We start from the raw sequence: 27,145 nt of genomic DNA on the forward strand, positions 1-27,145 counted from the left end.
GGCAAATCCTGTTGGGAAATGTAGTCCACTGCATTCATTACAGTGGATCCCACATGTCTGTGAAAAACCACAAACTGAAGAAAAACAAACAAGAGCAAGAAATGCTTTTTAGATCTAGTTATGGGACACGCATCAAGATATAAGATTCTGTGAAGTTGTGGTTTAATGGTAAATGGTTTAGTCATCATCTAAACAAAAATAATATAATAAATACTCCTCAAGCACACTCACAGAATTTTCATGACCAGCTTAGTAAATTAAAAACGTTTTATTTATTTATTTTTTTAAATGGTCATTTACAAAAGTTAACAGTTCCCTACAATTTAAAAAATATCAAAGCTACATTTGACATGTCATTCTGATTATTGTAAAAATACCATTTCAGCAATCGAGTTCAATAGATCTTAATACGCTTAAAGTAATACAGTTACCAAAATGATAACGATAGTGAATTTATGTGGTAAGTATAGTGAGTTTTATTACAGTAAGGAGCAAACGTGACTGGCTTACCCCCCTGCATACAACATCCTGGACTGGGGAAACCATTTGGCATATTTAGCATATAAAAAAGCAAATCATGTGTATTCATGTTCACCTCAACTCTATTTAATCCATGGCACACTCATGTAGTTCATGATATTAAAAATTGATTTAGTTGATATAGTACATCATATTAAAAATTTGCCATGAAAGCGTGAGCAAATTAATTAATGCTTTTCAGAGTTGATGACCATGTTTATTATGATGGAGTTGATGATCCAGTATTAAAAACAGCAGATTTACACATAATTTTTACAGAAAGCAGAATTGAAGTACAATGAATTTGCAAGACCTTGAGTGATTTCAGTTAGTACATATAGCACATTATACATTTGCAAGCACATTGATGTTATCAAACCTGGCAAGGATTTGTTTTTTGCTATACTTTTAATATCAACATTTTGAAGCTTGGGCCAGTCAAAATAATTAATAATTTTTAATCCTGAACTAGACCACCGGAAATACCAATACACCTTTGATTAGTTTGTCCATTCTAACTGATTAATCTGAACTTTGACATTAGATTGCCAATTTACAACTTTCCATATGACAGGGCTTGTTGCTGACAGGTGATGTCAACTTGTCCAGCACATTAGAGCTTAGCGCGGAGGGATCCCACCTGGGGCTTGTCGGAACAGAACTCGGCCCACCAAGACGGACGTTCCAGAACATTCTTGCCCTGCATGACTGCAGTCCACAAATTTTTATATAGCTAAAAACACACAGACAAAAAACGGATACGGGAGAACACTTCAATGCTTTTCCAAAAAACTTTGAAAATCATCTAAACCTACTTAACCATCCACCAGAAAACTCTTGATATGTTTATTAAAATACCATTTTAAATCCACCCTGAGAAAGTGGCTTACACAAGGACCATTTTGGAGGACTTAACAGCAGGTCTCTGTCAAATAATTCTGGGTGTTTTTTTTTCTCCACTCGTCACAAATCCTCATTACAGGAATTTGAGGAGTGGAGTCCGAGAAAGGAACCAGTGCCAAAACAAAGAGTAATTTTCCTGTAAATACTGACTAGACTATAAACAAAGCTGAAAACGGGTGACCTACCAGCACAGTTAATAAAATAGTTTGTGTGTACGTCTTACTGTTTTGTTAAATGCCTGAGTCTCTTCAATTTTTTTTTATATAAGGACTGTCTGTTTTAATCAGTCTCTGACAACAGATCAACAGTGTTAAAATGAATATGCTAAAATCAGTATCCAACACGTCAGGAAATGCTGCTTCAGTAGGAGGCAAGATATAACAATGCCATAAGGGCAATGACTCAAACAAGTTTCTAACTGGTGAAAGTCAACTAATAGCGGAAATTTGAACTGTAATTGTCTGCTAACAGATGACAATAGGCTAATAAACAACCAAGGCTTTAATTAAGTTTATAAAAACCTATAACGGTAAACATCTAATTCTTAATTTTAATTACAAATTCAGCATTTTTGTTTAAAAATTAAGCAGCATTCCATGGGCTGAGATTCTGCATGGCAGGAAAGTTGTGCGTGCGCGAGTATCTGAGCATGTGTTTTCTCAGCTGAGTGTTAAGCAATACCAGATCCGTCTTACCTCACCATCTGCTTTGCCAATGGGAGAGTTCAGAATAAAGTCAGGAGGCGCAACCACGTCGACCAACGCCACAGCGTCATCCTTCAGCTGCGGAGAAAACGGGTCAAACAGTCCCCCTTAAAATCCTGCAAGACTGTATTCACCTGCTCCCCCCCCCCCCCCCCCCCCCCCCAATCCATTTATATATGGACATGCAGATTTCAATCAGAGAATTCTGACCTGGCTACAAAGAGTGAGAATAGCATTCTGGATGAAGTCTGCAGGCTCCTTACCAGAGAAATACCCACCTACAAATAAAACATCCTTGTGAGTAAATGAGATTTCATTAAAAGTTATTCAGAATGACCAATCTAGATCATATTTCATGTAAATTTTGCATTGGCGTCATATGCGATAAGAGTGAAGGGAAAGGCGTACCCTGATAGAGGATGGCTATGTGGTTGGTGAGGGACCAGAGGCCGTAGAGAGCACAGAGCTTCCTCAAAACTGATCTGAGACCTGCTGGAGTTTGCTCATTCCACGTCAGATCATGGAATCGCTGCAGAACCGAGTGCTCAATGTAGGCTATTGCCAACGTGCGACAGTAATATACCTAAACATCAACAGAGAAACACAAAAAGAGAGAAACGTATCTAAAGAAGGGTTTTAGGGTCCCCCCCCTCCCCCCCTCCCCCCCTTCAAAGGACTGAGCAAAGCATTCATAACTAAATATGCAGACAGAAAACAGTAGATCAAACCGTCAAAGCTGGGGTTACAGTTAGCTGGTCATTTTACCACAACAGCAGAGAGGAAAAAGTGAGAAAGGGGCTGATTTACTTGCAGGGTTAGTTTGGCATTAAATGTCAAACTTGAGTGTGGTGGGCATTTAGCAGAATTTAGATTTTTTTCTTTTTCTTAACCAGACCCATCCTCCTTCACATGGTCCTTATATGAGGACCAGTTTGTAGGGAGGGGAGTCTGACATGAAAACAAACTAAAGGGTTTAGGAGGAGACATGTGGAGTTAGGTACTTTCTGGGTGGAGCTGGACGGCCTCCTGCTCTTTGAAACCCCTATTACATCATATGTCCTGCCGTCCTCTGCGCGTCTTTTTGAAACGCCAGACCCTCAAAACAGTGTGCACACCTCTTCTGCATCACATCCATATAAGCCATTACTTCAGCCACTTCTAGGTATTCTGTTACAGTTCCCTTTAATTCAGCCTTCACGCATTACATAAGTGTGACCATGAGTCTGCGGGGGCCCATTACACTCACGAGTGTTAGTAACTAATGACCTGGAACTAATACACACTGCACAACATGGCTAGAGCCCCTTTGAACTCGTTTACAATGTAAAACATATGCATTTGCATATTTGCAGTACTTTCTGAAGGTCTCTTTAAAAAAAAAAAAAAAAAAAAACCCAAAACGCAGCAGAACTGTTCACACTCCACACTCGCATGTGACAAGGGGTTACTGCCCCATACAATAAAAAAATGACCAGACCTTTCTAGAACATTTTACTCTAACCAATGCAGGGGTTTGTGGTGCTTACATTAGCAGACAGGCAGGTAACTGCATATGCTAAACCAAATACACATTGAGCAAGAACACTTAGGAAAGGAGGAATACTTGCAAACAAAAAAGCCCTTATGAAAAACAGTGTCATATGCAAGGAGAACCTTTCACAAATGAGGAAAAGCCCACTCACACACAAGGAGAACTGATCCTGCTTGAGAAAAATTGGCCTGTCTCCGTTCTTTCTGCTCATTATTACATACATTATATTTAAACATATATATTACTATTACTGATGCTATATTTGTCTTTTTTGTCTGGGTAGAATTCTGGGAAGAACTGAATCCCCATTTCTGGGAGTAGAATACGCATCATAATATTTTTCAATAACATTAAATACTATAAAGTACAATACAACTATACTACAAAACTTTATAGAACATAGAGTATCCTTGACTGTACTGTTCTCTGCGTTACAAAGGCACCATGCTCACAGCAGTACCAGACCAGCGTTTGTGCAGGTCCCAACAAAAACACTTTAATAGCGGTGATGTCAGCCAACCGAGCATTAAAGACCAAACTGCACCAAAATACACTCGCTTGTGCTTCAGATTCTTAAGTGGTAGTGCCTTGATGAGTGATGTCACCCATTCTCTCAATAATATCCAAACTGAACCAAAATGGTTGTATTTTGTGTTTTGTTAGTGCTGCTGAAGGGCACATTTGTGCTGCACTTCTCAAGTGCTAGACAATATATGTATATTTTTTATTAATTACATCACCTCACTACCTCACAGGTAAAACATTCACAAAGTGAATGTCAGTCATGTCAACGTTACAATGAGACAGACGCACCAAGAACATGAGTCAAGTTTAGTATGGAACCAAACACAGTTACAAATGGTCAACTACAAAAACGGTTACAATTAAATAAATTAAGAAATAGAAAAGATTCATCAATGCTTACATGTCTCAGTCCTTTGCAGAACATGCAACATGTGGTTGTATTTGTGTTCTTTCAGGTGCTGTTGTTACATGATTACAAAAGTCATCACTCCAAAACAAAATGTGACCTCCTCCAATATGCCACAGTGTCCAAGAGCATCAGTAGTTGCTCCTGGGAGAAATGCTACAATCCATCAGAGTTGAAGACCTCTTTGCTTACAGGAAATTCACTCAGTCGAAAGCAGCATTCTGTGGCATTTTCAATGTACAGACATAAGTATGTGTTACCAAACCAGTGCACGTAATTTGGACAAAGATGGTTGTTCTATTTTTAAGTTGTCTGGACAGTCTTCTGGAGACTGGAGAGGCTGTAGACACTTCACTCCCTGAAGCCCTCATTCCTTTTGAATTTAAAAATATCAAGAGGAATTTCTCTTGCCCAAACCACACTATGGCTACAGTATGGAGAGGAACACAGATTTCTGCTTGTTGCACGTGGAGTATTCTTCCTTGATGAGGTGATAATGTGAGCAGTGTTGCATTCAGCACTGTACAGTTGTGCAGCATCAAATGTGTCCAGCAGCATTTCTGCTGTTTGTATGCATGCATCTTGTTTTACTCCTCTTGTGGCAATGATCTTAACTAAAAATTTAATATATTCAATTTTTAGTTAAGATCATTGCCACAAGAGGAGTAAAACAAGATGCATGCACACAAACAGCAGAAATTTATTTATATATATATACAGTTGGCACACAACCCACAGCAGGCACACTTTTTAAAAGAAGTTTAATCTCCTAGGCCTCTCCAGTGTTCAACATGTGACTCCTGTGTCAGTGATTGTTCTGTCGACCGTGTAACTTCTTTGTTCTGTAGAACCTCTTGAATCACAGAGTCTTGATTATCCATGCTTGAATTTCTCACATTCAATAGACTCTGACAATGTGGCTATGGAGGAAAGTCGCATGTTCACTTCAATGAATCCAAAGTGGCATGTGATGAAAATCCACTTGGATTGGCACTTCTGAGTGTGTGAAAAAAAAGCAATACTTCAGATTCTTGAATTCAGCCTGAGCTTGTGGTGAAATTGGCACTTTTGAACAGTGGAACCATTACACCTATGCAAATAGGTAGATAAGAACCTAGTCTCATCAGACAGGAGGGGGATTAGCTCTGGCAGAAAATGCTAATCAACCCAGTCACAATCATGAACCGCAAGAGTCTTGCTTTCTTCACATGTCACACACTTTTTAACATCAGTTGAGCACTATTGACTTGCCATTTTCATGCAATGTGCAACACCCACTCTACACACAGTAAATCTTGTATTTTACTAAGTACTGTACTTGGCACTAAAAAGGGGTAGGTTTAAGGCCCAAATTTAAATCAGGACACCATCCAGTCCAGAATCCTGCGGCCTCTGCTGGTGTATAACTTCCCAATGACGTGTCCCCCAATCCCTGGAGAGCATCAGCATATATTTCCACAGACAGCTTGGTCTTTCTTCCAGCCTCAGAAATATAACACTACAAGAAAGAAGCAGCATCCTCCAACCACCTGTTGAGCAGCCTTCCCAAAGAGTTTATGGTCTCACAGACACAATAGAAACTCCAACATAGAGGTTTGACAGACCCAAAAAAGCATCCTTAAGAAGTTTTTATTTCATATAAAACTCTGTGTGCAAGGTGATTGTGCTTAGTTGATGAGCCATTCCTCTTGGGTGCAAATTCTGAATTTAATTCAATGCCACAATCACAAATGAGCAATCCTTCTGTGACTGGTTGGGAGGGCCCAAATACCTGACTGTTGTTGCGAGCCTCAAAGTCTCCAAGGCCCAGAGCCTTCTGCTTGGCTAGTTTCTGCTGACTCTCCCCAAGGAGGAAACACACCAGCCATTTGTATGCTGCCAGAGGCACTGCAGAACAAAACACAATACTTTATTCATATTAGATGCAATTCTACACAAGTAGAAACGTCCAGCAAGAAAAAGGGAGCGTTAAACCAAACATACTATATACATTTGTTAAGCACGATGTGATCAGACCAGTGCCTGAAAAAAACCTAATTAATGTAGTTTTGGGGATACTAGCTTTAAAAAGCACAGTCAATAAATAAAGAAAAACTGCAATGAACAAAACCCAAACAGGTTGTGACTCATGGAGAAGTTCAGGCATTCAGACAGATATTAAAATGCTAATGCTGGAGCCTGGTAGGGAGACTCCAGACAGCTTTAATCCCGTTTCTGCGGTTTGGAGGTTTATACCTCCCACCCTGCACACAAACTCAAAAGTTAGGTTAGGGACCACAACAACAGGGTAACTACTCCACCAGACAATTCTATAAAATAAATAAATAAATGAGAGGAAAAAAAATTACTTCAGTGAGAAGATACAGACAAGCCAATTCTGAAATTTAAGTAAGCATTAGCATGGCTTTCTCTCAACACCAGGCTACAAGTGGATAAAAGCTCACTTGAAAGGCATCACCACCTTATGTGATCCTGCAAAAGCCACAGAACGGTCAAAGCCAAAGTTCAGCTTTGACATGTGGAAGTTAACGAGGCCCCAGGCTTTTGGCTTCTCTGTTATGACGACAAGTTGCACACAAACTGCCTCATTTGTTGCTACTTTTTACAGTGAGTCATTCAGTCACCTACCAGTCTTCATTTGAGGTCTGGACCAAACAGTTGATCGGTGATGTCAGTTTAGTTTGAGTACATCACAGAATGTTTAGTACTTGGGAGACTTTAGTCTGTGGTGTGTCATTGCTAATCAGCACTCTGCTGTTCTGTTAGTACCAAATTTACTGCACTGGAATGAGGCTTGAGAAACTGCCTTTCCCCGTTTAAAATGGCTACCTCAGCGTGTGTTGTTCCATATGGTGACCGGTGGCATTGTTAAATCCATCACTGCATTTAAAACGGTCCCTTGGCACACCGTCCAAATGATACACAGAGACGATGGAGCGTGACACACAGCAAGTGTTCCTCCCCGTCCAATTAAAACGTGGCTACCCTGACCCCAGTCACCCAGCAACAGCCAATAGAGTCTCGAGCTGAGGAATGAGTTCAGTAAAGCAGATGTACAGCAGATGTGCAGCAGACGCTTCGGCTCAGACGGAGAGCAGCAGTCCCTGTGCAGGCGTGCCCAACACAGTAGAGCGCTGTCATTACCGGAATGCGCACAAAAACATACACAAACACGCACGGACACACACAAATGTGAAATATTACTATAGATGTGCTGCATAGGACTACAATCTAAGAAACTTTAGCAAAGTCTTTTTTGGAGACTGTGGCTTTGTCACCCCACCCATTCTGGTATGAGTCACTCTGAAAGAGTTCAAATCACTATGAGCAGAAAAAATGATCCCCCCCCCCCCCCCCCCCCCCCCAAAATCCCCCCCCACCTTTTTTTTGTTTTGATAATTTTTGACTTATTGTGGCCGTCTCTGTAAATGTGTCATGAAGGTTATGCTGTACATGAGAAATGCCCTGGTATAACAATCCTGACTTGTCCAAGTGAAAAATTTGACTGCTAAAAAATGAGACCTAGTAATCGATATCAACGGTAATGAACACCTAATAAAGTGAACAGGGGTAAAAAATAAAAATAATGTGAGCAGTGTCTTTTCAGAAGTGCATCTTCTCTTTAAAAGCCAATTACATGATGTACCTGCAGAGTCCATGCACTCCTCCACAGACGCAGCTGTGAATTTGTGCTCAAGAATCTGGCTCCAGTCATCCAAGAAGTTCACCGTCTCCAGAGGAGACAGTATCCTCCCTTTGCCTAGAGTAGAGACAGAGACATGAGGGCTAAATGAGGATGCAGAGAAATGGCCCACTGCTGTGCATATAAATATTAACAAAAAAACAGCCACGGAAAGTTATGGAAATCACCCACTAGACGCTGAAACACGGTGCAGTAACTAAGAGCACTCAGCTGTATTTTTAACCACTACTTTGTTTGCAGACTGAACAAGGCCGGTGTGCTGAGGGACAGACCCTGCTGCTGGTACTGGAGCAGGCTGAGCAGGTAGTTGCTGGTCTGCTGCAGCAGGACACTGTTGTCCCCCTCATACGTGCAGTTTGGGTCACTGTCATCACGGAGGTGCCCAAGACGGTTCACTGAAGAATTAGCAAGAGGGGATTTGCACCATTAACAGACAGCTGACGCGATTGAAGAGTGATGATACAGATACTATCAATTATTTTAAAACCCTGACAGCACTCACTGGCCAGGTAGCCATGTCCCCCACAGGCTTCCCGGCATTCCTGAATGGCCCGCTGGGCTGTCCAAGAGGCCAGAGGCTTAGAGGAACAGGACATCGCATGAATCTCTCTGCCCAGCTCTGCCTTAAAGAGCACAGCACACAAACCACAGGTGGACACAGGTAAACATGCACACAGAAAAACGAATGCTCACTGTATTATTCCATGCAGACGGTGTTCTTAATCTGGTCTCTGAAAATTAGCACCTGTGCAAACAAAAAAAAAAAAAAAGCACCTTTCACTTGTACCTGTGCGCACACAGAAGCATTTCGTAGAAGCGTGCGTACTGTAGCAGTGGTGTACCTGTCTGGCGCTGTCGTCCTTCATGAGGAGACCCATCTGAAACTCTACAAAGTTGAGGAAGAAGGATTTGGCAAAGATGTCCAGCGCATAAACCGCTGCCAGGTATGGAATAAGACGCCATTGCTGCAACAAAGAACACACAAGCGCTAGAACCCAGAGAGCCAATATGTACTTTATCCACTGAGAACATTAATCTCTCTAGAACCCAGAGAGCCAATATGTACTTTATCCACTGAGAACATTAATCTCTCTAGAACCCAGAGAGCCAATATGTACTTTATCCACTGAGAACATTAATCTCTCTAGAACCCAGAGAATCAATAATATACTTTATCCACTGAGAACATTAATCTCTCTAGAACCCAGAGGATCAATATGTACTTTATCCCATGAGAACATTAATCTCTCTAGAACCCAGAGGATCAATATGTACTTTACCCACTGAGAACATTAATCTCTCTAGAACCCAGAGGATCAATATGTACTTTACCCACTGAGAACATTAATCTATGTTAACAAAACTCGTAAAGTCCACTCTTTCACCACAGAAAAATGATGAGTAAATATATTTTTGAATATTTGGCATGATTTTTATCTATTAAAATTAAATTATAGGGTTAGGGTATAATATATATATATATATATATATATATATATATATATATATATATATATATATATATATATATATATTCTTTAATAAATAGTTATTTATTTAAGACAATAAGAACTATAATTTCCATATAATTATATGGAAATCTGGGAGATCTGAGTTTTCATATTGCAAGGCTTTACCACAAAATACCACTTATGATCATAATCAAACTCAATTTACATTCTGTGACTGTCATGTCTTCATGATGACGACATCTGGTGGTGGCTTTTAATGGTGGTGGATTTAAAATTTAAACAAAACAAAACCCAATGCATATTTATCTAAACAATAGAAACACTTCCATCTGTGTAATGCTATGATATTATTATTTTATTTATTTATTTATTTTTCCCCCACCACCACCCCCTCTCTTCTGTGTGATGCTATGATTAAAAACAAAAAGATTTTATATTAATGCTCTGACAAGATAACGTTTATGTTGGAAATAATCGATGGAAATTTCTTAATATAAAATGCTGTGATAATGATAATGCGAGTTTGCATTATCTAGCAAAAATCTCACTGGTGTAATGAATCGTCACTGCCTCCTCAGTAGTTATGGCATATGGCAATTGCCAACAGGTGTGCTCAGAGAGTGAAGGAATGGGCAAGGTAGTCTGGGTACCTGTAACTGGTACTCCAACACTGGGATCTCCTCATCCTCCGTGGGCCCGAACTGGCGACGTGTTGCTGAGAAACGCACAGCCACAGTCATGGCCAACTTCAGATTTACTGTAGCCATTCGAGTAATGGACACTCGACCTCCAGACAACGCTCCAAGGGAGGCCCCGAAACGCTTATTAGGGTCCTGAGAGAGAGACAGACACACACAAGCTCCTTCAGAGTTGCACTCCACTTCAAATAAACAAAACATTGTCAGGCATCACCGGCAAAATCCTGTTAAATCGTCCAAAAACCTCTTCACAGGTATCTGTCTGTCACAACAGCCGACAGCCTTGCATCCCAGACACGTGTTTATTTAAAATGAAAACGGCAGACTCGTTCATGCACATCTAGCATGGAGGCTAGAATCACAGTCTGCCTCTGATTTATTCCCTTCCCCCTTTATAGCTCTCTGAACTGTTAACTGATTTCAGTACAGAGGTCCATGTAAATCACCATGACAGAGAGTGAATTGAACTCTTAAGGGGGGGGGAGGTGTCTAATTTTCTCTACACTGATTGTTTTTAACCCTTAATCTCAAAAACGCCATGATCTTGTAGAAACCAACTCTATGACACAATGGTACACAGTACTGCGCTGACCTTAAATGGAGTGACATAACGCCCATCGGGTGTCACATCTCCGGTTTTGTTGAGTAGATTTTCCCGAGGGATCCTTACATTGTAAAAAACTGCAAAACTGGCACAAAAATTCATCCAAACATTAAAAAGCCACAATCACAGCTCATCTCCTCTGAACACAAATCCAAAGTACAAACATCCATAAGAACAAATACGGGAGCATCATTTCAACTTAACTGCCATGTAGTTTTAGAACCAAACTCTGGTTTTAGAGCCCACTCACCCGTTATCCAGTCCGTTTAGGCCCAGTTTCTTTCCCATGTCTCCTACCATGACCCCTGGCAGTGCCAGCAATGTCTTGGGGTCTCTGACCTGTTTCAAGTCAATGAACCATCTCAGCAGATACCAACAGTGAAATGTCAAAGCCGCATATTGAAACCCTTAGGTTTATAGATTTAAATGATTACTGCTCTAGAGGAAAGGAATGAGGTGGCACAAATGCAGAGATGACGGTACCTGAACCACAAAAGAGTGCAGACCATGGCAGAGTCCATCAGGAGTGTAGAGCTGGGCAAAAACAACAGCGTGGGTGGCAGTCTTGCCCAGGTTCCCCACCCAGAACTTAGCTGCTTCAAAGTCAGGAGAGTTTATTACAAATTCCTGTGAGCAAATGAAAGAGTACGAGAGAGAGGGGGGGGGGGGGGTGTCACAATGAAAATGAGTGGATGATGATGATGATGCTGTGTTGTATAAAGCTGGAGGCTCACACTGTTAAACTTGAGATATTTATGTAGAAACAAATATCTATATGAATACATAATATAAGTTTAAAAGACAAAAACAAGAGTGTCAAAGCAAAAGGTAAAGCCAGGATAAAGCCATCACCAAAGAACTAAATTGCTTCCATCAAATCAACCTTCAGCTAATAGATAGACCTAACACTACTGTTTTCTGATGCATCAGAAAGCTCTTTGCATGAAGATCACTGAAATCAGCATGCTTATGAAAGCTAAATCAATCCAAGGTACCCAGGACTAGCAATAACACAGCTCCACTCAGCAAAACCTGCTGTTTGACGTCACTGTGAATTATGGAAAATGGCGACAGCAGCAAAAATACAAACAAAACAATACAGGAGAAAATGCACCTGAGTGCTGGGGTCATATCTGGCAGTTGTTCTTACGCCCCGCGTGTTGCTTCCATGGCTCAGTTCAGTTAGCGCAAAGCATCCAAACGTCTAAAAACAAAAACAGTTTTGCATTGGCAAACTAAGAAAATTCTGTCATGAGGCAAGATAACTACATTCATTAACAAAAGAGCCTAAAACTATTTGCTAAACCAAAATTGTGTCAAAGAAATAATGAACTCTGTGAACTTCCACAATGGTGTACTACAATTGGCCCAGTAACTATCCAATCTTAGCAGACCAGTCAAGAGGTTATTATACGGTCGCTTGCAGTTTCCAATGACGACAGTGATGACAGGGCACAGTCTTTCTGCACTCTGATCCTGAGGAACTCTGAACTCAAACAAACCATGAACCATGGCTGCCTTAACTACAGCAGGGTGAAGAAAGCAGCTTTACCATCATGTTATTAATATCCTGGACAAACTTGCGGTGCCTCTCTGAGCCAGAATTAGATACTGTACCACCAAACATCTGAAAGGAAAAAAATAAAATGAACTAAATCCATACCATGGGTACATTTGAAAGACCACTGACTGTTAATCAAGTTATAACCTGCAGGTGGAACATGGACTTTTCTCAGGGAGCTAAGCTAAAGTAGAAGAAAAGCTCCCACCAATGTAGTGTTAGTGGACTTGCATGGCAAGGCTTTAGAATAGTGTTGGCCTCACCCCTACGTTGAGGGAGTATTTGGACGCCAACGACCAATCGTACATGCCCAGGCAATCATTCAGGACAGTCATCTTCAACGGAGTCTGCATCACTTCATTCTGTGTCAGGAAGTTGTACTTAAACAACTGTTTGCAGCGGCGAAATGTGAGATCTCGCATCTCCTCCAGTGAAAAGTCCTCACCTGGCAGCCTCGCAAACAGTGGGTCATTCCCTAATGTTTGAAAAACGTGTTGCTGCTCAGAACATGGGGAAATAGGAAAATGGACAAAAAAAAAAGTTAATCTAGTGAAGTTAAAGAGGCAAAGTGAATGTTGTGATAAACAAGACAAACAAAAAATACAACATGCATTACAACACACTGCAACAATGTCCCACACACAGTTCAACATATAGCTTTAGAAGTTACCTTGAAAGCAATAAGTTCCTCACCCTCAAGGAACCTCATCATCTCCTTCCAGGAGAAGGAGGCCTTATTTCGGTACACATCTAAAGGACCACTAGGAAAGTCCGGGATGTCCTTGTCCATTCTCTCACCCAGGGGTAATCGGGTCTCAGACACGGCAGGAGAAAGTATTTCCTCCTACAAATATCCCCAATATCAGCGCTGAACTGACAGAAAAAACTTAATTCTCACAGTAGCTAAACACAGTCCAAAATGAGGGAAATGTCAAGTTCCCTGACTATCTCGCTTACTACATTAAGATAGTTACTGTTAGTGAATAGTTTTGAAATGACCATTTTGAAGACTAGATATGCGTCGGTCCATAAGGGCCAAGGTCATTGCACTGCCTGTAATTTCATCATCGGATAAATACCTAACTAAATAACTCATCCAACTAAAGACAAGAGATTAAATCAAAGTTGACGTTGTCCTTATTTACACCAGGTAGAGACTACAGGCTAGCTTCTCCTTTCAAAACAGTTAGCTAGCCAACCCAGCTAACTTCTTAACTGTAACTTACCAGATATCTGGCAATGTCAGCGCAATTTTTTTAATGTACACACTAGAGAGTTAATATGATTAATACTAACTTTAATACTGAACTGTTTGCTATAGTTTTATTTTATTTGCTAGCCCAGTTAGCTCACAGAACATATCATAGCAGCAGTCACATTGTTGTGACCATCCCCACAACAGTGCTGCTTAAACATCTGCACATATGTCAGTGGTTTAAACATATTTACAAAACAATCTAACCAGCTTGCTACACAGTTAAGTACGAAAAAATATTTAACCTACCTCGAGTAGCTAGTTAGCGAAATCGTGGTTAGGAAAGTCAAGGAGAAAAGCAAGATAATATTATACCGCCGCCACGTGGGCGTGGAAAGCAATTAGACCAAAGTACAAGGACAGACGTCAAAGCACGAGTGGTGGTGCACGTGTGCTAGATCCTCCGTTTATTGTGGACAATGCAACCAGCAGACATTTCAAATTGAAAATATATTTGTTTCAGAATATATATTGGTTTGCCTCACTCTCAGAAATCTGTGTGCAATATATAATGTTCCAGGTGATTAAAATATATTTAAAAACGTTTGTTACATACAAGGCATAACAAAAACAACCAAAACATAATCCAAACATTTTATTGAAGGATCAAGATTCCCTTAAACACATACCAAAATATCACATGGTTGATTGTCATAAATTACAAATAGATGATAAACTGCATCAATTAACATAAGATTTATCTTTAGAATGGTCTTCACAGAAGACAGCTAAAAGTAATGCTGACCTTGAAAGCCAACAAACCAAGACCTGCATCTAGCTGTAATGTTACCTTCTTGGACTTGAAAAAACCATTTAAATAGGTTTTTATTTCAAGGCGTTCAGGATTAAAACTTGAAGATTAACTCACTTTCAAATTCGACAAGAGATTAGGCACGATTTGACAAAAGATTAGGCAAGACTATCCTGCAGATTTAAAGTATTAATTTCCTTTCAGTGCAAGCATCAATTAGAACAGCAATTTGAGCTCTCATTTACGAGAGCTCTTTCATTTAAAGATCTGTCTATAAATTTCAGGACTAGCACATCTCCAATCAATACTTGACTGATATCAACTGTTGCAATCATTCTGTAATATTGAGATTTTCTTTGAAGGCTTGATGGTTTAAAGATGCTCAGACCAATAATGTTACCAGCGTTCACGAGATGAAAACACTATGTTCCCATCTGGTGTTTCTATTTGAAGAATAGTTCTACTTGAAGTAAAGAAAGAATGTTCTAATCTCCTTTGGTGATATTGTCACAATGAAGTCTTTGGTCATGCCTTTGAAAGACCTTGTGTTTTCTGGGACACACACACACACACACACACAGAATATTAACAGTAATTGCTTCATTATTGCTATTAATTGAGAAACATACTTGCAAGCTTGTCTAACCAAAACACAGTGTGCATGCAGCAGATAGGATGATGGTCATACCTGCTTTCTTACTACTCTCAGTCTTCCAGCTCCACCTCTGGAGTTCAGAGATATCCCACGTTCCTGTGAGGGAGCGTTCCTGCACTGTCTCCACTTCTCCTATTCCCTGCATGACTTCCTGTTAAGCACAGGAAGTAAACAACAATACTGGTCAAGAACAGATGTTTTTTCCCCATCATGGACAATCACCCTGTTCTTGAAAATGTCATATTGTCATTTTGCCTCCATACTAAATTTAGGATGCGTTTAAAGTTTTTGTTCAAACCAAGCAGAATCACACAATCATTACACATTAAGTCTTCAGACATTAGATTAGTTGGACAGCAGATTTCCTGCCTTGTAGGCAAAATAAGTGCAACTATACTGGCCCTTTGTGGATTAGATTGTGTGTTCATTTCTAAACTAGGAGGTACCATATAGATCATTTTACCCATTAACATAACATAAAAACAGATTTTTTAATAAATAGATTAATATATATATTTTTATAGTTGTACCTTTAGGTTGATGGTCATGGGTTTGGAAAGGACAGGATCTTCTCCTTCCTCGTACAAGTGAGCAATCCTCAAGAGGACCCGATTAAAGTCTGCTTTAAACCCTTTTCCTCCCCCTGTACAATGCAGGCCAAGCCATTACTACATGCAACTGCAGACTATCAATCACTTTAAAAAATCAAATCCAGTTATTGTGAAGTTTGCCCTCCATGATTGCATCCAGTAGCATAGACCACAATAATTAAAATGAAACAGTTGCTTGACAGGACCACCATTATTTGTATAGGTCACTTTAAAAGGCTTTCTGTGGGTCGTTCAGAGGGAGCTGCCTACCTGAGTTGAGGTTCTGGAGGTGTTCAGTGTGCTCGGGGAGGTAATTCCATCCAGGAATACTGAGCAACTGCATGTGGAGATTCTGAGGCAGAATCACAGGAGGAACAGGAGGTCTACTCCATCTCCCTCTCCCACTCTGTGGCTTCTCTATCACACAGGAGTTAAATAATCTATACAACCTACAGTCACCTTCTACACACAGTCTTTCCACAACCATATTTCCTCCTCCTAATATTTTGCTAATCACAAAGGAAAAAATGGAGGCAAAAAAAAAATCATAGGGGAAATCGATATTAATGTCTGGGCATGAATGTCTGATATCATACTTTGACCCCTGCTAAAGGTAGAGCCATCAATAAGATTAGAATTATGCATAGTATAAACATATCAGTAGTAGTGCTTCAATGTTAAATCATATAAAAAATATAGAAATGCATGCGATGTACAGACTCACGTGGTTTGTCTATGGGGAAGATAACAGGCCGATGTTGTAGGCACAGCGCCCCCTGCTGAAAAAGAGATGCCACAGAAGCAGGAGAGCCCAGCATCATCCACAGAATTGGCTGCACCACAGACGAGTCATTGAGGGTGAGATTATATCCCCGATTCCACTCCTGGTTGTTCCACAGCCGCCTATGAAGCATCACCTAAGACCCCCCCCCCACACACACACACACATACACAAGAATACACAGGCATACTTCAAGCAAAAATGACTTATTATATAAAACAGGACAGTGCGTATTCCCCGTACCTCTATTTGTCCCTGGTGAAGACTAGCTACTCCATGGGCTCTTTCACTAAGGAGAATCAGTCTACTGGAGTCATCTTCAATATAAGCTCCTCGCACCATTGGATAGTAATTCTAAACACACACACACACACACACACACACACACACACACACAAAAGAAGCGGATCCATGTAAAAACGTAACAAAATACATTGGATTGTAGAAATTATAGAAACTGTGCATCATTAGCGTCACTGAAGTCCACTCAGGAGGTTCTTACTCGAGACACTGTGTTGTTTACATATTGCTTGTACCGCCTCTTCATCATTTGGTAGCCATTATCATCGGTGTACACGGTCCTGTTGTTGCGTAGACTAGTGGTGGTTCTGAGTACTGCTTCTCTATTCACCATCAAGGGGCCGACCCAATAGCTCTGGTCCAATCTCTGGCAGAGCAACTTATCTTTGAAACCCACTGGAACTCTGGTGACCACTGAATAAGTGTAGTTACTATCAGATTCTTCCCTGTAGAGAAAAGTTACAATACATAAAAATTATATGCATCTTTAAATTCACTTTAAATAGTTTCTAAATGACAATTAAATGAAATTACTTTTTCTTCTGTGCATTTACAGAAGAAAACTCATTCCCATAAAAAAAAACACACCTAGAGCAGTATTGTAATTGTTTACCTGTAGAAATACTGACGAATCTCAGTTATTATTTTCCCTGGTATTATCTCCATGGCAACAGATTTGTAGGCAGGAGTAGCAAAGCCATTGGCTGTGAAGATATAGTTGTCTGATATAGGGCCAGTGTGGACATCTCCATTGGCCTCATACTCCCAGAAATCTTGACGAACCCTGACTGTCTTCTTGTCAAGTCTGGAACAGAAAGAAATCACAAATTATATCTATCATTGTCTCAGTACCAAAGGATATATGTGATGAACATTGGCCAAGGAAAAACTGCACCATGATTAGCCCTTTTAGTATGAAATTATTCATATGGGTGGATCTATATGGACCGTTGTCCGTAAAGGATAGGACGAAAAAAAATAATTCAGAAAGACCATTTACATTTTGGCAACACAGCTTTGGACTTTGCAGTCAAACCAATTTATGAGTGAAAAGCTAAATAAAAATGTAAATACATTAGAAAAAGGAGCGTTAACCTGTCAGTAATACTGTGCAGGAGGTTAGTCTCCTCGTCAAACAGCAGTGTGTAGCACTCATTAAGTACCGGCAGGAGCATTCTACCCGTCTTCTTCCATTTGCTAACACTCCGTCTGTTAAACGTTACCACCCTGGCCACATGAGTCAGCCCACAGCTGGATGCCTTGTTACACTTTGACTGTGGGAACTGAATGCGATATTTTCTGTACTGAAGTCCCCCCAGGTCCACCACAATGAAAAGGTCATAGTCAGTTGATGTCGCTGATGACTGAATCTGAGGAAACATCACGAACAGGCCACTCATACAACAAACTGAGATCAAGGCCAACACGATACTTTCAAATCTAAAGGGTCATATTGCTAAATAAATGATTCACAATTATGTAAATACCAAGTCAAAATACATAAGGTGCCTGGACAGTGTTTTACTTTTCTAGTATACTGTAGATAAACATGTGTCATGAAATGAATGAATGAGCAAGTAACCTGAGCAGGAACTGCTAATCCATCATCATCAAACACCAACGCCACTGGAAATTTTACAGAAATATTGATGTATGTTGTGGTGTTCCAAGCGAGGGGGTTGTACACAATAATGTGCTGTTCAAGATCCTGTGATGGCTCTGAAGTGTAAAAAAATTTTATTTATTTGATCATTTGATCATGCACATATTAAATCAATCATGACTGACCAGGACAAAACAATGCATTTCCGGTTAAAAGGTTACTCTAAATAAAATGTTGAGGACAATACGCACCATGTCTTAACTATGACTACAAGAATCAGAGAGGACGGATGTGTCCCACAGGTTTTGAATGCAAGACAGACCTGTGTTATCTGGGTTGGACCTGTAGCCTGCAGTAGAAATGTCAGACTCCTGATGGAGATTAAACATGGCTGACAAAAGTTCTTGCACTCCCATCATGCCTTGCGTGAGGTGCTCCATGTACATGTCAGCCACTTTGGGTGATTCTGTACCCGTGATAGCATCATGATGCTGAACCTGGTTTAGTAAAAGACAGGTCACAACCATTAAATAAAATATTACTTATCATATATAATCTATACTAATTTTTACGATTGTATTATTTATTTAAATCAGGCACCTCGGACACAGCCCATCTGAGGGCCTTAAGCTTATCTAGGGCCAGTTCCTTCTGGACAGAGCCATCTGGGTACCTGACCCGGTACTGAACAAACAAAGATTCTGCAGCATGGAGGAGGGAACTGGCTCTTCTTGCAACTCCTTTGAGAACATTCCTGGAGGCATAGAACCCTGTCCACGCCTGGAATGATTCTAAACGTAAAGAACAAACAAACTCATTCAAAAACATTTGACCCAAGCAATACAAATGGCCTGGAACTGCTCAACTCAAGCAATCTCCTTTAGCGATGTCATATGGAATCTCTGACATAACTAACATTCTATAGAATCAACTGATCTAGAATATGAAGAAACTTTAACCTACCAGTGGAATAAGGGAGGAAGTCATGACTACCTCTCACTTGCCAGGACAAATCTGATTGGTGAATGGCTTTAAAGTAGTCTTTGAGAGTAGCATACTGAACTGTCACACCAAACTCCTCACTGTGATTGTTGATGTAGTTCATTAATATGTCCATATTTGTAAACTGCACTGAAGCATTGTAGAACTGCTTGTCACAACCCTATATGAATAAAAATATATATATATCATGTACAATTGATTAATTTTGGCAGCAATAAGTGAATCAGGCAGGAACCCAAATGAAACAGATTACCCAAGGCCATAGAACATGGCTGGTCCTGAACCACTGGGCTCTCTGTTTGATGTTGGTCACCATCGTCTGGGCGTAGGCCTCTACAGTGTCCTTAGTGACTGGAAGGCTCATATTGGGGTATTGGCCATCCTTAGGGGGGTCAGGAAAAACAGCCACTCCATTCCAATAAAACCCTGACCTAATTACAACAATTAAGGTCAGAAAATGTTTTCAAAAATCAGACAGACCAAAGGGGACAGAAGTTCTGAGTATGCAGTGGGTTACCTGTTTGAAAAAGGCAGGAAGGATGGTGTGCAGTAACTATATTGATCCATAGTATGTGTAAAAATCTCATGGGCCTTCCCTAAAGATGGAGATCCTCTCCACACAAACTGTAATTTCTGTATGAATATAAGTGCAGCAAGTCAACACAATTGGCGTAACTAATCAGGCACAGCCTATTTACAGACTATTATAAATCACTGGAAATTAACCTTGTTTTTTTGCATGTCATCTTTGATGTCATAGTCAATGCGAGAGATGAGGTGTGCATCAAATCCAGCCAGAGCAAAGAGGACTGGAGTGGTAGCAGAGGAACCGAATGGGTCAACATGCCAGGAGAAGCGAGGCCTAATACCAAACGTTTCATACAGGAAGCCATGTCCCTCTGAAATAAAGACAAGGAAGGATGTAGAATAAAGTTGTGTATTCAAGTTGTTTCCATGTCTGGACAGAGAAAGCGAGAATTATCCTCTAATGGAAATGCAATTGTTTTTTTCACACTAAAACTAATATATATTGCAACATGCACAAATGTCAGTTCACAAAACCTGTCAGTTGAAGGATGGCGTCATCAATATCTGTCACGGCTTCGTCATGCATCACCTGACCTCCGATGATAAACTCCAGACGCCCCTCCTGCAGGAGCTGTCTCACCTGACGTGGAAACAAAGTTTTTTTTTTTTTTTTAAGTATCAGCGACATTTCCACTGCTATATTCACAGTAAGCTGGTACCGACTGTACCAATAACACAGTTAAACGGGCGGTTTACCACTCACCTGTTCCTTGTGCCACTGTGATGCTACAGCTCCCCACCAAAGTCGGAAGAACTCCTGTTCAACTGCGATGAATTTGCGGTTCCTCGCCCGTGACAGCTCCTCAACGACAGTGGAGTACACACTGCCAGCATAGGCGTGCATGCTCTCCTGCAGAATTAACATGGTGCCTTTTGATGATCGATCGTACAACCAGCAACCAGAGGAAATTCCTGAAGTGCGTGAACCTTACTCACCTCTACAGTGTACACCCAACCCACGTCCATATGACTGTGAGGGATGACGAATGTTTGAATTTGTTCCGTGGGAAGCTTCACAGAAAATGAAACCCAGAGCAAGCACAGACACAGAGTTAAACGAATCATCTTTCGGGAAGAGGTCTGGCCTACGATCTAGCTACAGCTGTCTAACATGACTGAAAGTGCCATAACTCAACGTCTCGTGACACCGCGTACGGCTGGTTTGAGCGCATGCGCGATTTAACTTTGCGTTTTAACTTTTAACTTTTTTAAATGAGTTATAAATTTACAAATTGCAGGTGAATTATTATGATCGTTTGGGGAAGTAAAGTTGAAACTTGTATGGAAATCCTGAGCCGAAAAATATTTTTTGCGTGTTCCGCGTTAACCTCCTAACCGGTAGGCGGAGAAGGACTTTTATGTCTCTGTTTTTGTTTTCCAAAGATGGCTGACGTTGACAACGATGGTGAGCAGAAAACAAAAACCAAAGATGATTTGCAGGTTTTAAAGGTATGGGAATGTCCATCATGCCAGCACTATAAGCAGATTATCTATGTGTCATTATGCATGTTTGTGATGAAGAAATCTAGCAAGCTGACTAGCTAACTAGCTATCTTAGCCATGTTAACCAAGTGTCTGTCTATAACAACGAACATATTTGTAGATATCCTATGAGATCAGATGCTGTTATGTTAAGTAGATATAAGGTTCTGGATGTTGCACATGGTACACGATCACATAGACTGGTGAGCCCATGAACAGCTAAATATGTGCAGTGTATGTTGTAGTCTAGCAGCCTAGCAGCACAGATACAAAGACACGAGTTGGTAATGTGCACCTCGAAAACGCAATTGTACAGCTCGATGGATCTTTCTCGTGTCTCTCAGGAACTGGTGGATGGGCTTTATCACTATAGGGACCATTATTTTGACACACACAGTGTGGAGGATGCCAGTAAGAAACAGAATGATGTTACAGAAGAGATGAATAAAACGCTTATGAGACTGGAGGAAAAGGAAGGTGAGCTTCATTTACATGGGCTGCAGAGGCGATCACGAGACATACGAGGGCACATGCAATATAAGCTTTGTGGCAGAGTGAAAGAAGATGGGGTCATTTGAATTGCGATTTTTCATACACATAAACACAAAATACTAATTCTAACACATCATAACCTCATGTTTTATTTGACAGAGTTCTACAAAAACAATGCACAATACATGCTGCTGTGGGGCCGGTGTCTGAACATAACTGCAAAGTTCAGTCAGGCAGCCGAGGACATCCTCTCTCGGGCAGTAAAACTAGAGCCAGGTCTGCTGGACGGTTGGAACACATTAGGAGAGCAATACTGGAAGAAAGGAGATTTGGTTGCTGCAAAGACCTGTTTTACAGGGGCCCTTCAGCAGGTACATGCAAAACCAACAGTGAAGCAAAATGGTAATGAAAAAAATGCAGGTTTTGAATTGTATGCCGAGATATTTGATTTGAAGAATTCAGGAGTCTTTGATGTATTGGGGCATTTGGACATCAGCACACAAATAGCAATATCTACCTTTGAAGATTTATGTAATAATTGTTCTTAATATTGTATTTTGTTTAGTCCAAGAACAAGGTGTCTTTGCGAAACCTCTCTATGGTGTTAAGGCAACTGCCCCCAGAAGGGGGCGCTGAAGAGCAAGGCAAACGTATTCTGGAGAGTGTGGACCTAGCCAGACAGGCTGTTCAGCTAGATGTCACAGATGGAATGTCTTGGTGTAAGTTTTTCATATCGAGATATATTATGGATAAGCTTTATTTAACTATATTTTAGATATAATGTAAACACATTTTATAAACACATTTACATTAAAATATAAACACATTTTTCTTTTTTTCAATACACTAATAATCTCATGTCCAAGCTGACAGCATTGTCTGTGCAGTCTTCACTCTGATCACTGAAATTAATAATTTCTTGGGCAGACATCTTGGGAAACGCATACATATCTCTGTTCTTCACCAGTGGACAGAACCCTCAGATGTCCCAGCAAGCTCTTAGTGCCTACTCACAAGCTGTAAGTGAGCTTCCACACAGTGGCTAAACTATGCAAATGTTATTGTGCTCTTTATATTTCTACTGATGTACCCTTGTAAAATGTCTGCCTTTTTGTATGTTGCAGGAGAAAATTGATAAAGCGTCTGCTTTGAATGCCGATCTGCACTTCAATCGAGCAACAGTAATCACACAGTTGTTCTTTCAATTAAAATTTACCATTCACCCCACCTTAGACAATAAATAAATAAAATGTACCAGTTACCAGCTAAATCTGCTCATTTGTGTAGGCTAGTGAAAAAAAACATTGTTTGGTTTGGGGGTTTTGCAGTTTACAGAATCAATCAAAAATGTCAGCTAGTAAGATACAGTCAGATACAGACTCTGTACTCCCTCTTTGTTACATTAGCTGTTCCAGTATGAGGAGATGTTCAGTTCAGCTTTGGCTGGATACAGTCGTGCTGCTGCTCTTGATCCCGGATGGGATGAACCTCTGGAAAGAGAGCGACAATTGCTAGACTACCTGGATCAAATCACGAATTTAATAGAGAATAAGGTAAGCCCTGTAATGTGACTCTTTGTTATGACTCTTAGTATTGAAACATGCTAATCATTATTGTTTAACAAATGAATCAGTGTGTTCTGACTTAACTGAAAACCACTCTGTACAACAGTTCTGGTCACGACACTCATTGAAATCTGCCTTCAATAGTTTCTCTGTGAATTTGGGAGGCCTAGATACGTGGCTTTGTGTTCATTGATATTGCCCGTAAGCTCATTAGTGTTTCTTCCAGTAGATGGCAGCAGAATGCCATAAACTATTATAACTGAATGTGTTCGTAATAGGTAAGTCAGTAGTTTGAGCCTCATCATCTCTCTCTCTCCATCTCTCAGGGGAAAGTGAAAGCACGACGCTTGCGCAACATGCTATCCTCTCTGAGCGTGTCTGCTCTGGGACCATGTGCCTCCCCCCAGTTCCACTCCCCCACTGGCCGTGTGGGAAGCCTGGAAGCACGTTGTTTTAACGCCCTCACGCACGGCCGCAACGTTGGTGTTGCAGCCCTGGGGAAGGTGGTCTTCAGCTTGGCCTCGGATGGTCGTATGGCCTTGTGAGTAAATCGGTCAATTAAGCATTTCCTTTTATTTGATTCATTAGCACAGCTTAGCTTCAAAAGACACAACCAAAATGTTTTATTCTTGTTTAATTCCTTTCATTCCTCCTCATACATCCTGAAGAAATACTTGAAAGGAATGAAACAAGTCCTTTACAGACTTTGAATGTATATTTTGCATCTTCAAATATTCTTTCAGTACATTTGGTATGGTGGACAGCGAGGAAACGTGCTGTGTGGTCATGGTTTATAACATAGCTGATGGCTGGGGCGTTTTAATAGGAGATACAGTAGTCATTCCTGACCCACACATCAAACGGCACAGCATTACTCACAGTGATAAGGTACAACTTCATTCACTTTAGTCATGTTACAGTGTAAATACATTAAAAGTTTGACAGTTTCCAAAAACATCCTCCAACTTCTCTTTGCAGTCTTATGATTTCCGCAGTATACGTGTGGACTCTCCTTTGCTGCTGATTGTCAATGGAAAGAGGCAAGCAATGCAAAGCCAAACGGCAGCTTCCGTCAGTTACAAACCTCACAGTGAATAAGTTAAGGCAGAGGGAAACTATGAACAAATGTTTTTTGTTTGTTTTTCATTGGGCTTGTACATAGTTTTGTTGTCTTTATTAGTTAAAACCATGTGTATATATTTAAGGTTTTTTTGTATACTGTCATTGGGGTGGGTAGCTGTTTTTGAAAATTATGCTAGTGCTGCCTGTTTTACATTAATGTCAACAAAAATAAATCTCCAAAAGGTGCTCCCACTGACCTTGTGACTGTGTTGTCATTCCACTGATAAACTATGATATGCACTGGTAAAACAGCATATATTTGTCATATACAGTACATTAACTTGCACATCTAGGAATGCCTTAATCACTGTTTGGTCAAAGCTATGATTCCTCATTAATATTGCATGGTTATGTCACAATTAATGTGTTTGGGGGGATGTAGATTTGTGTTCACTTCAAAACAACCCTATGCTTTACACGTAACAACATAAATCTTTCACTGTGTATTGTAATGAGATAATACGAGACACTGATTTTACACCAGTGATTTCATTCCTCAAGCTGAGCAGATACATAAAGTGACTGCCACACACATGCACACACATATATGTGTAGTAAAAAAATCATTGCATCATCAAGGATTCCAAAGAAACAGGATGCTTTTCAGGTCTTGTATATACGTATAAACATGTGTTTAATAAAACAATAATGCTATTTTTGAAATGTCAAATACTACTCTAAGCCAGGTGGGGGCATAACGGCACCAGTTTTAATAGTTTTATTATTTGCAATAAACATTACATTTACATATATAACACTTAAGAATTAAATGAAAACAGTATATAATATCAAGTAGTACCTGAAGAACATTAAATTACCCAGGGATAAATAAAAAGTCAGTCTTTCTTGAGGAACGAATGAATTTTCTCTCTAGGTGGAGAGCTGAACTGGAAAATGTTCCTAAAGCTCTCTGGTTCTATGGAAGAGAATAGGCTGTCACTCTCTTGTCCTACAACCAGGAATGGAGGGCTGTTATGGGGAGAACGCTGGCTAACCAGCCCTATGACAAACAAGTACGGGACCCATGTCAGCAACTCGCATTTAAAAGTGTTGCTTTTACACCAACCTCTGAAACTTGTACAAAATACAGTAAATTGGTACAGCCTACACACTTAGCTAGTGATGTAATTCCAATTCCTAATCCCCTGCCTCCTCCTACTCTCTTTTTTCCATCACTTTTGCACCTCCCTTATTACTTTCACTTTGCTGGAGATTACAACTGACCTGTGGTGAAAGCATGGGCTGCACGCTGGACTGGATCTTTGTTGGCAACCCTCATCGTCCGGAGCCTCAGTGCATCAAAGAGACCCTGAAGACTTTGATACTTCCTGTTATTCTTAATCAGAAGCTCAGAAACTTCACTGTACTTTTGCTTGTACTCTTCCAACCTCTGGCCAAAAGAAGTGAAGATTCAGGAAAGGAAGATAAATGTTGACAATCGGAAAAACATTTTAAGAATAGATTTGGTTGTGGAAAAAGCAGTCAAGGCTTGGCATTGGACCCAGAGTTACATTGGTGAAAATATATGGACACCAAAGGAATCATGTTCTTGAACTTCCTTCTGGCTCATGGAGGTTCCTGGGGTCCCATAGGGCCAATGAAGTAGATAAAATGCTCAAAACACACAGAGCATATTAATAAAAAATATAATACATTCTAATAATAACCAATGATTGCTTACTGCCATCTATTCTATGTGGTTAACAGGGGTTTAGTATGTAATGAAACATAAACCTTATTTAGCGATGCAATCTCCTCTCTCATAGCATTCAGCTCAAGCTCCCTGGTTTGGTTCTGATGTGCCATCACCTTCTCCATTTGGACATTTTTTATCTCAGCCCGAGACAAACTGTACTCCATAAATAGTCTTTCTTGGTTTACCTAAGGCACATGAATCCACAGCAGTGCTGTAAGTGAGAACTGACTCAGTGGCTTGTATGTATCACTGTGGAGCCAATACATGCAGGGCAAATATGGGCAGAGCAAACCTGGTATGTCCAGAAGGCCAGTGCCCGATGACTGATATCCAGAATGATCTCGGGTCGTAATCCTACTAAAACCATCGCCTTGTACTGTTCCGAGGGCGCAAGTTCTGTGCGCACAATGTCCAATTTTCCCGACAGCGCAGACGAACATGCGGGGCAGATAGCCGGTGAGCGGCTGAACTCACCAGAACCGTGCGGGTCACAGAAAATGTGAGAGCAAGCGGTCACCCAAGCGTATCCGCTCAGCTTGGTTCGACACTTGGGAAAATTACACAGCAAGCTGTAGTCACACATGGCCATGGCTAAAACACGAGGAAAAGTGAAACATTGGTAAACGTAAGGACAAAA

General features: G+C 40.5%; 3 protein-coding genes across 11 annotated transcripts in view; 1 reads left to right on the forward strand and 2 right to left on the reverse strand.

The window, feature by feature from the left end:
* Positions 1–254: 254 nt before the first annotated feature.
* On the reverse strand, positions 255–21,311 carry LOC143474564 (peroxisomal acyl-coenzyme A oxidase 3-like). 8 transcript variants are annotated; one of them, XR_013120814.1, is made up of 20 exons: positions 21,088–21,311; positions 20,855–21,001; positions 20,626–20,731; positions 20,290–20,462; positions 20,081–20,196; positions 19,817–19,994; positions 19,525–19,723; positions 19,162–19,352; positions 18,884–19,058; positions 18,541–18,677; positions 18,054–18,328; positions 17,572–17,763; positions 17,161–17,404; positions 16,902–17,012; positions 16,602–16,794; positions 16,148–16,294; positions 15,818–15,930; positions 15,321–15,438; positions 13,320–13,470; positions 13,072–13,123 (listed from the first exon to the last, which is right to left on the reverse strand). XR_013120814.1 is itself a non-coding variant. In XM_076972069.1 (19 exons), the coding sequence occupies exons 1-19, from the start codon at positions 21,214–21,216 to the stop codon at positions 13,442–13,444; spliced, it is 2,973 nt and encodes a 990-aa protein (XP_076828184.1). In that variant the 5' UTR covers positions 21,217–21,311; the 3' UTR covers positions 13,303–13,441. The 8 variants fall into 8 exon arrangements, 7 of the variants coding, with proteins under 7 accessions (XP_076828186.1, XP_076828185.1, XP_076828189.1 ...); XM_076972069.1 differs by lacking the exon at positions 13,072–13,123 and having other exon boundaries at positions 13,303–13,470; XM_076972068.1 differs by lacking the exons at positions 13,072–13,123; positions 13,320–13,470 and adding an exon at positions 14,462–15,184.
* On the forward strand, positions 20,930–25,005 carry ttc5 (tetratricopeptide repeat domain 5). Its single transcript, XM_076972075.1, has 11 exons — positions 20,930–21,068; positions 21,535–21,600; positions 21,978–22,110; positions 22,285–22,496; positions 22,691–22,844; positions 23,053–23,144; positions 23,250–23,306; positions 23,532–23,678; positions 24,017–24,231; positions 24,434–24,578; positions 24,669–25,005. The coding sequence occupies exons 1-11, from the start codon at positions 20,994–20,996 to the stop codon at positions 24,786–24,788; spliced, it is 1,416 nt and encodes a 471-aa protein (XP_076828190.1). The 5' UTR covers positions 20,930–20,993; the 3' UTR covers positions 24,789–25,005.
* A 510-nt stretch (positions 25,006–25,515) lies between these two features.
* The window catches only part of ccnb1ip1 (cyclin B1 interacting protein 1), a 1,973-nt gene continuing 343 nt past the window's right edge, over positions 25,516–27,145 (reverse strand). The window contains exons 2-5 of one of the 2 annotated variants that reach the window (XM_076972077.1): positions 26,801–27,099; positions 26,547–26,693; positions 26,037–26,202; positions 25,516–25,761 (exon numbers count right to left, since the gene is read on the reverse strand). In XM_076972077.1, coding sequence (XP_076828192.1) covers positions 25,649–25,761; positions 26,037–26,202; positions 26,547–26,693; positions 26,801–27,097 — 723 coding nt within the window. In that variant the 5' untranslated portion in view covers positions 27,098–27,099 and the 3' untranslated portion in view covers positions 25,516–25,648. Of the gene's footprint in view, positions 25,813–26,036; positions 26,203–26,546; positions 26,694–26,800; positions 27,100–27,145 lie in introns of both variants that reach the window. The other variant, XM_076972076.1, reaches the window with a different exon arrangement.

Source organism: Brachyhypopomus gauderio, chromosome 14 (genome assembly GCF_052324685.1).
Source record: "Brachyhypopomus gauderio isolate BG-103 chromosome 14, BGAUD_0.2, whole genome shotgun sequence".
NCBI lineage: Eukaryota > Metazoa > Chordata > Actinopteri > Gymnotiformes > Hypopomidae > Brachyhypopomus > Brachyhypopomus gauderio.

Bases quoted from the DNA above. Each gene is read 5' to 3' on its own strand.
- ttc5 (XM_076972075.1), top strand. From the start codon at position 20,994: ATGCTCTCCTGCAGAATTAACATGGTGCCTTTTGATGATCGATCGTAC. The intron at 21,601-21,977 runs GTATGGGAATGT...CGTGTCTCTCAG, and splicing joins ATGATTTGCAGGTTTTAAAG to GAACTGGTGGATGGGCTTTA. The intron at 23,679-24,016 runs GTAAGCCCTGTA...TCCATCTCTCAG, and splicing joins CGAATTTAATAGAGAATAAG to GGGAAAGTGAAAGCACGACG.
- LOC143474564 (XM_076972068.1), bottom strand. From the start codon at position 21,216: ATGATTCGTTTAACTCTGTGTCTGTGCTTGCTCTGGGTTTCATTTTCT. The intron at 20,732-20,854 runs GTGAGTGGTAAA...TTTCCACGTCAG, and splicing joins CACAGTGGCACAAGGAACAG to GTGAGACAGCTCCTGCAGGA. The intron at 20,197-20,289 runs GTTAATTTCCAG...ATATTCATACAG, and splicing joins ATGACATGCAAAAAAACAAG to AAATTACAGTTTGTGTGGAG.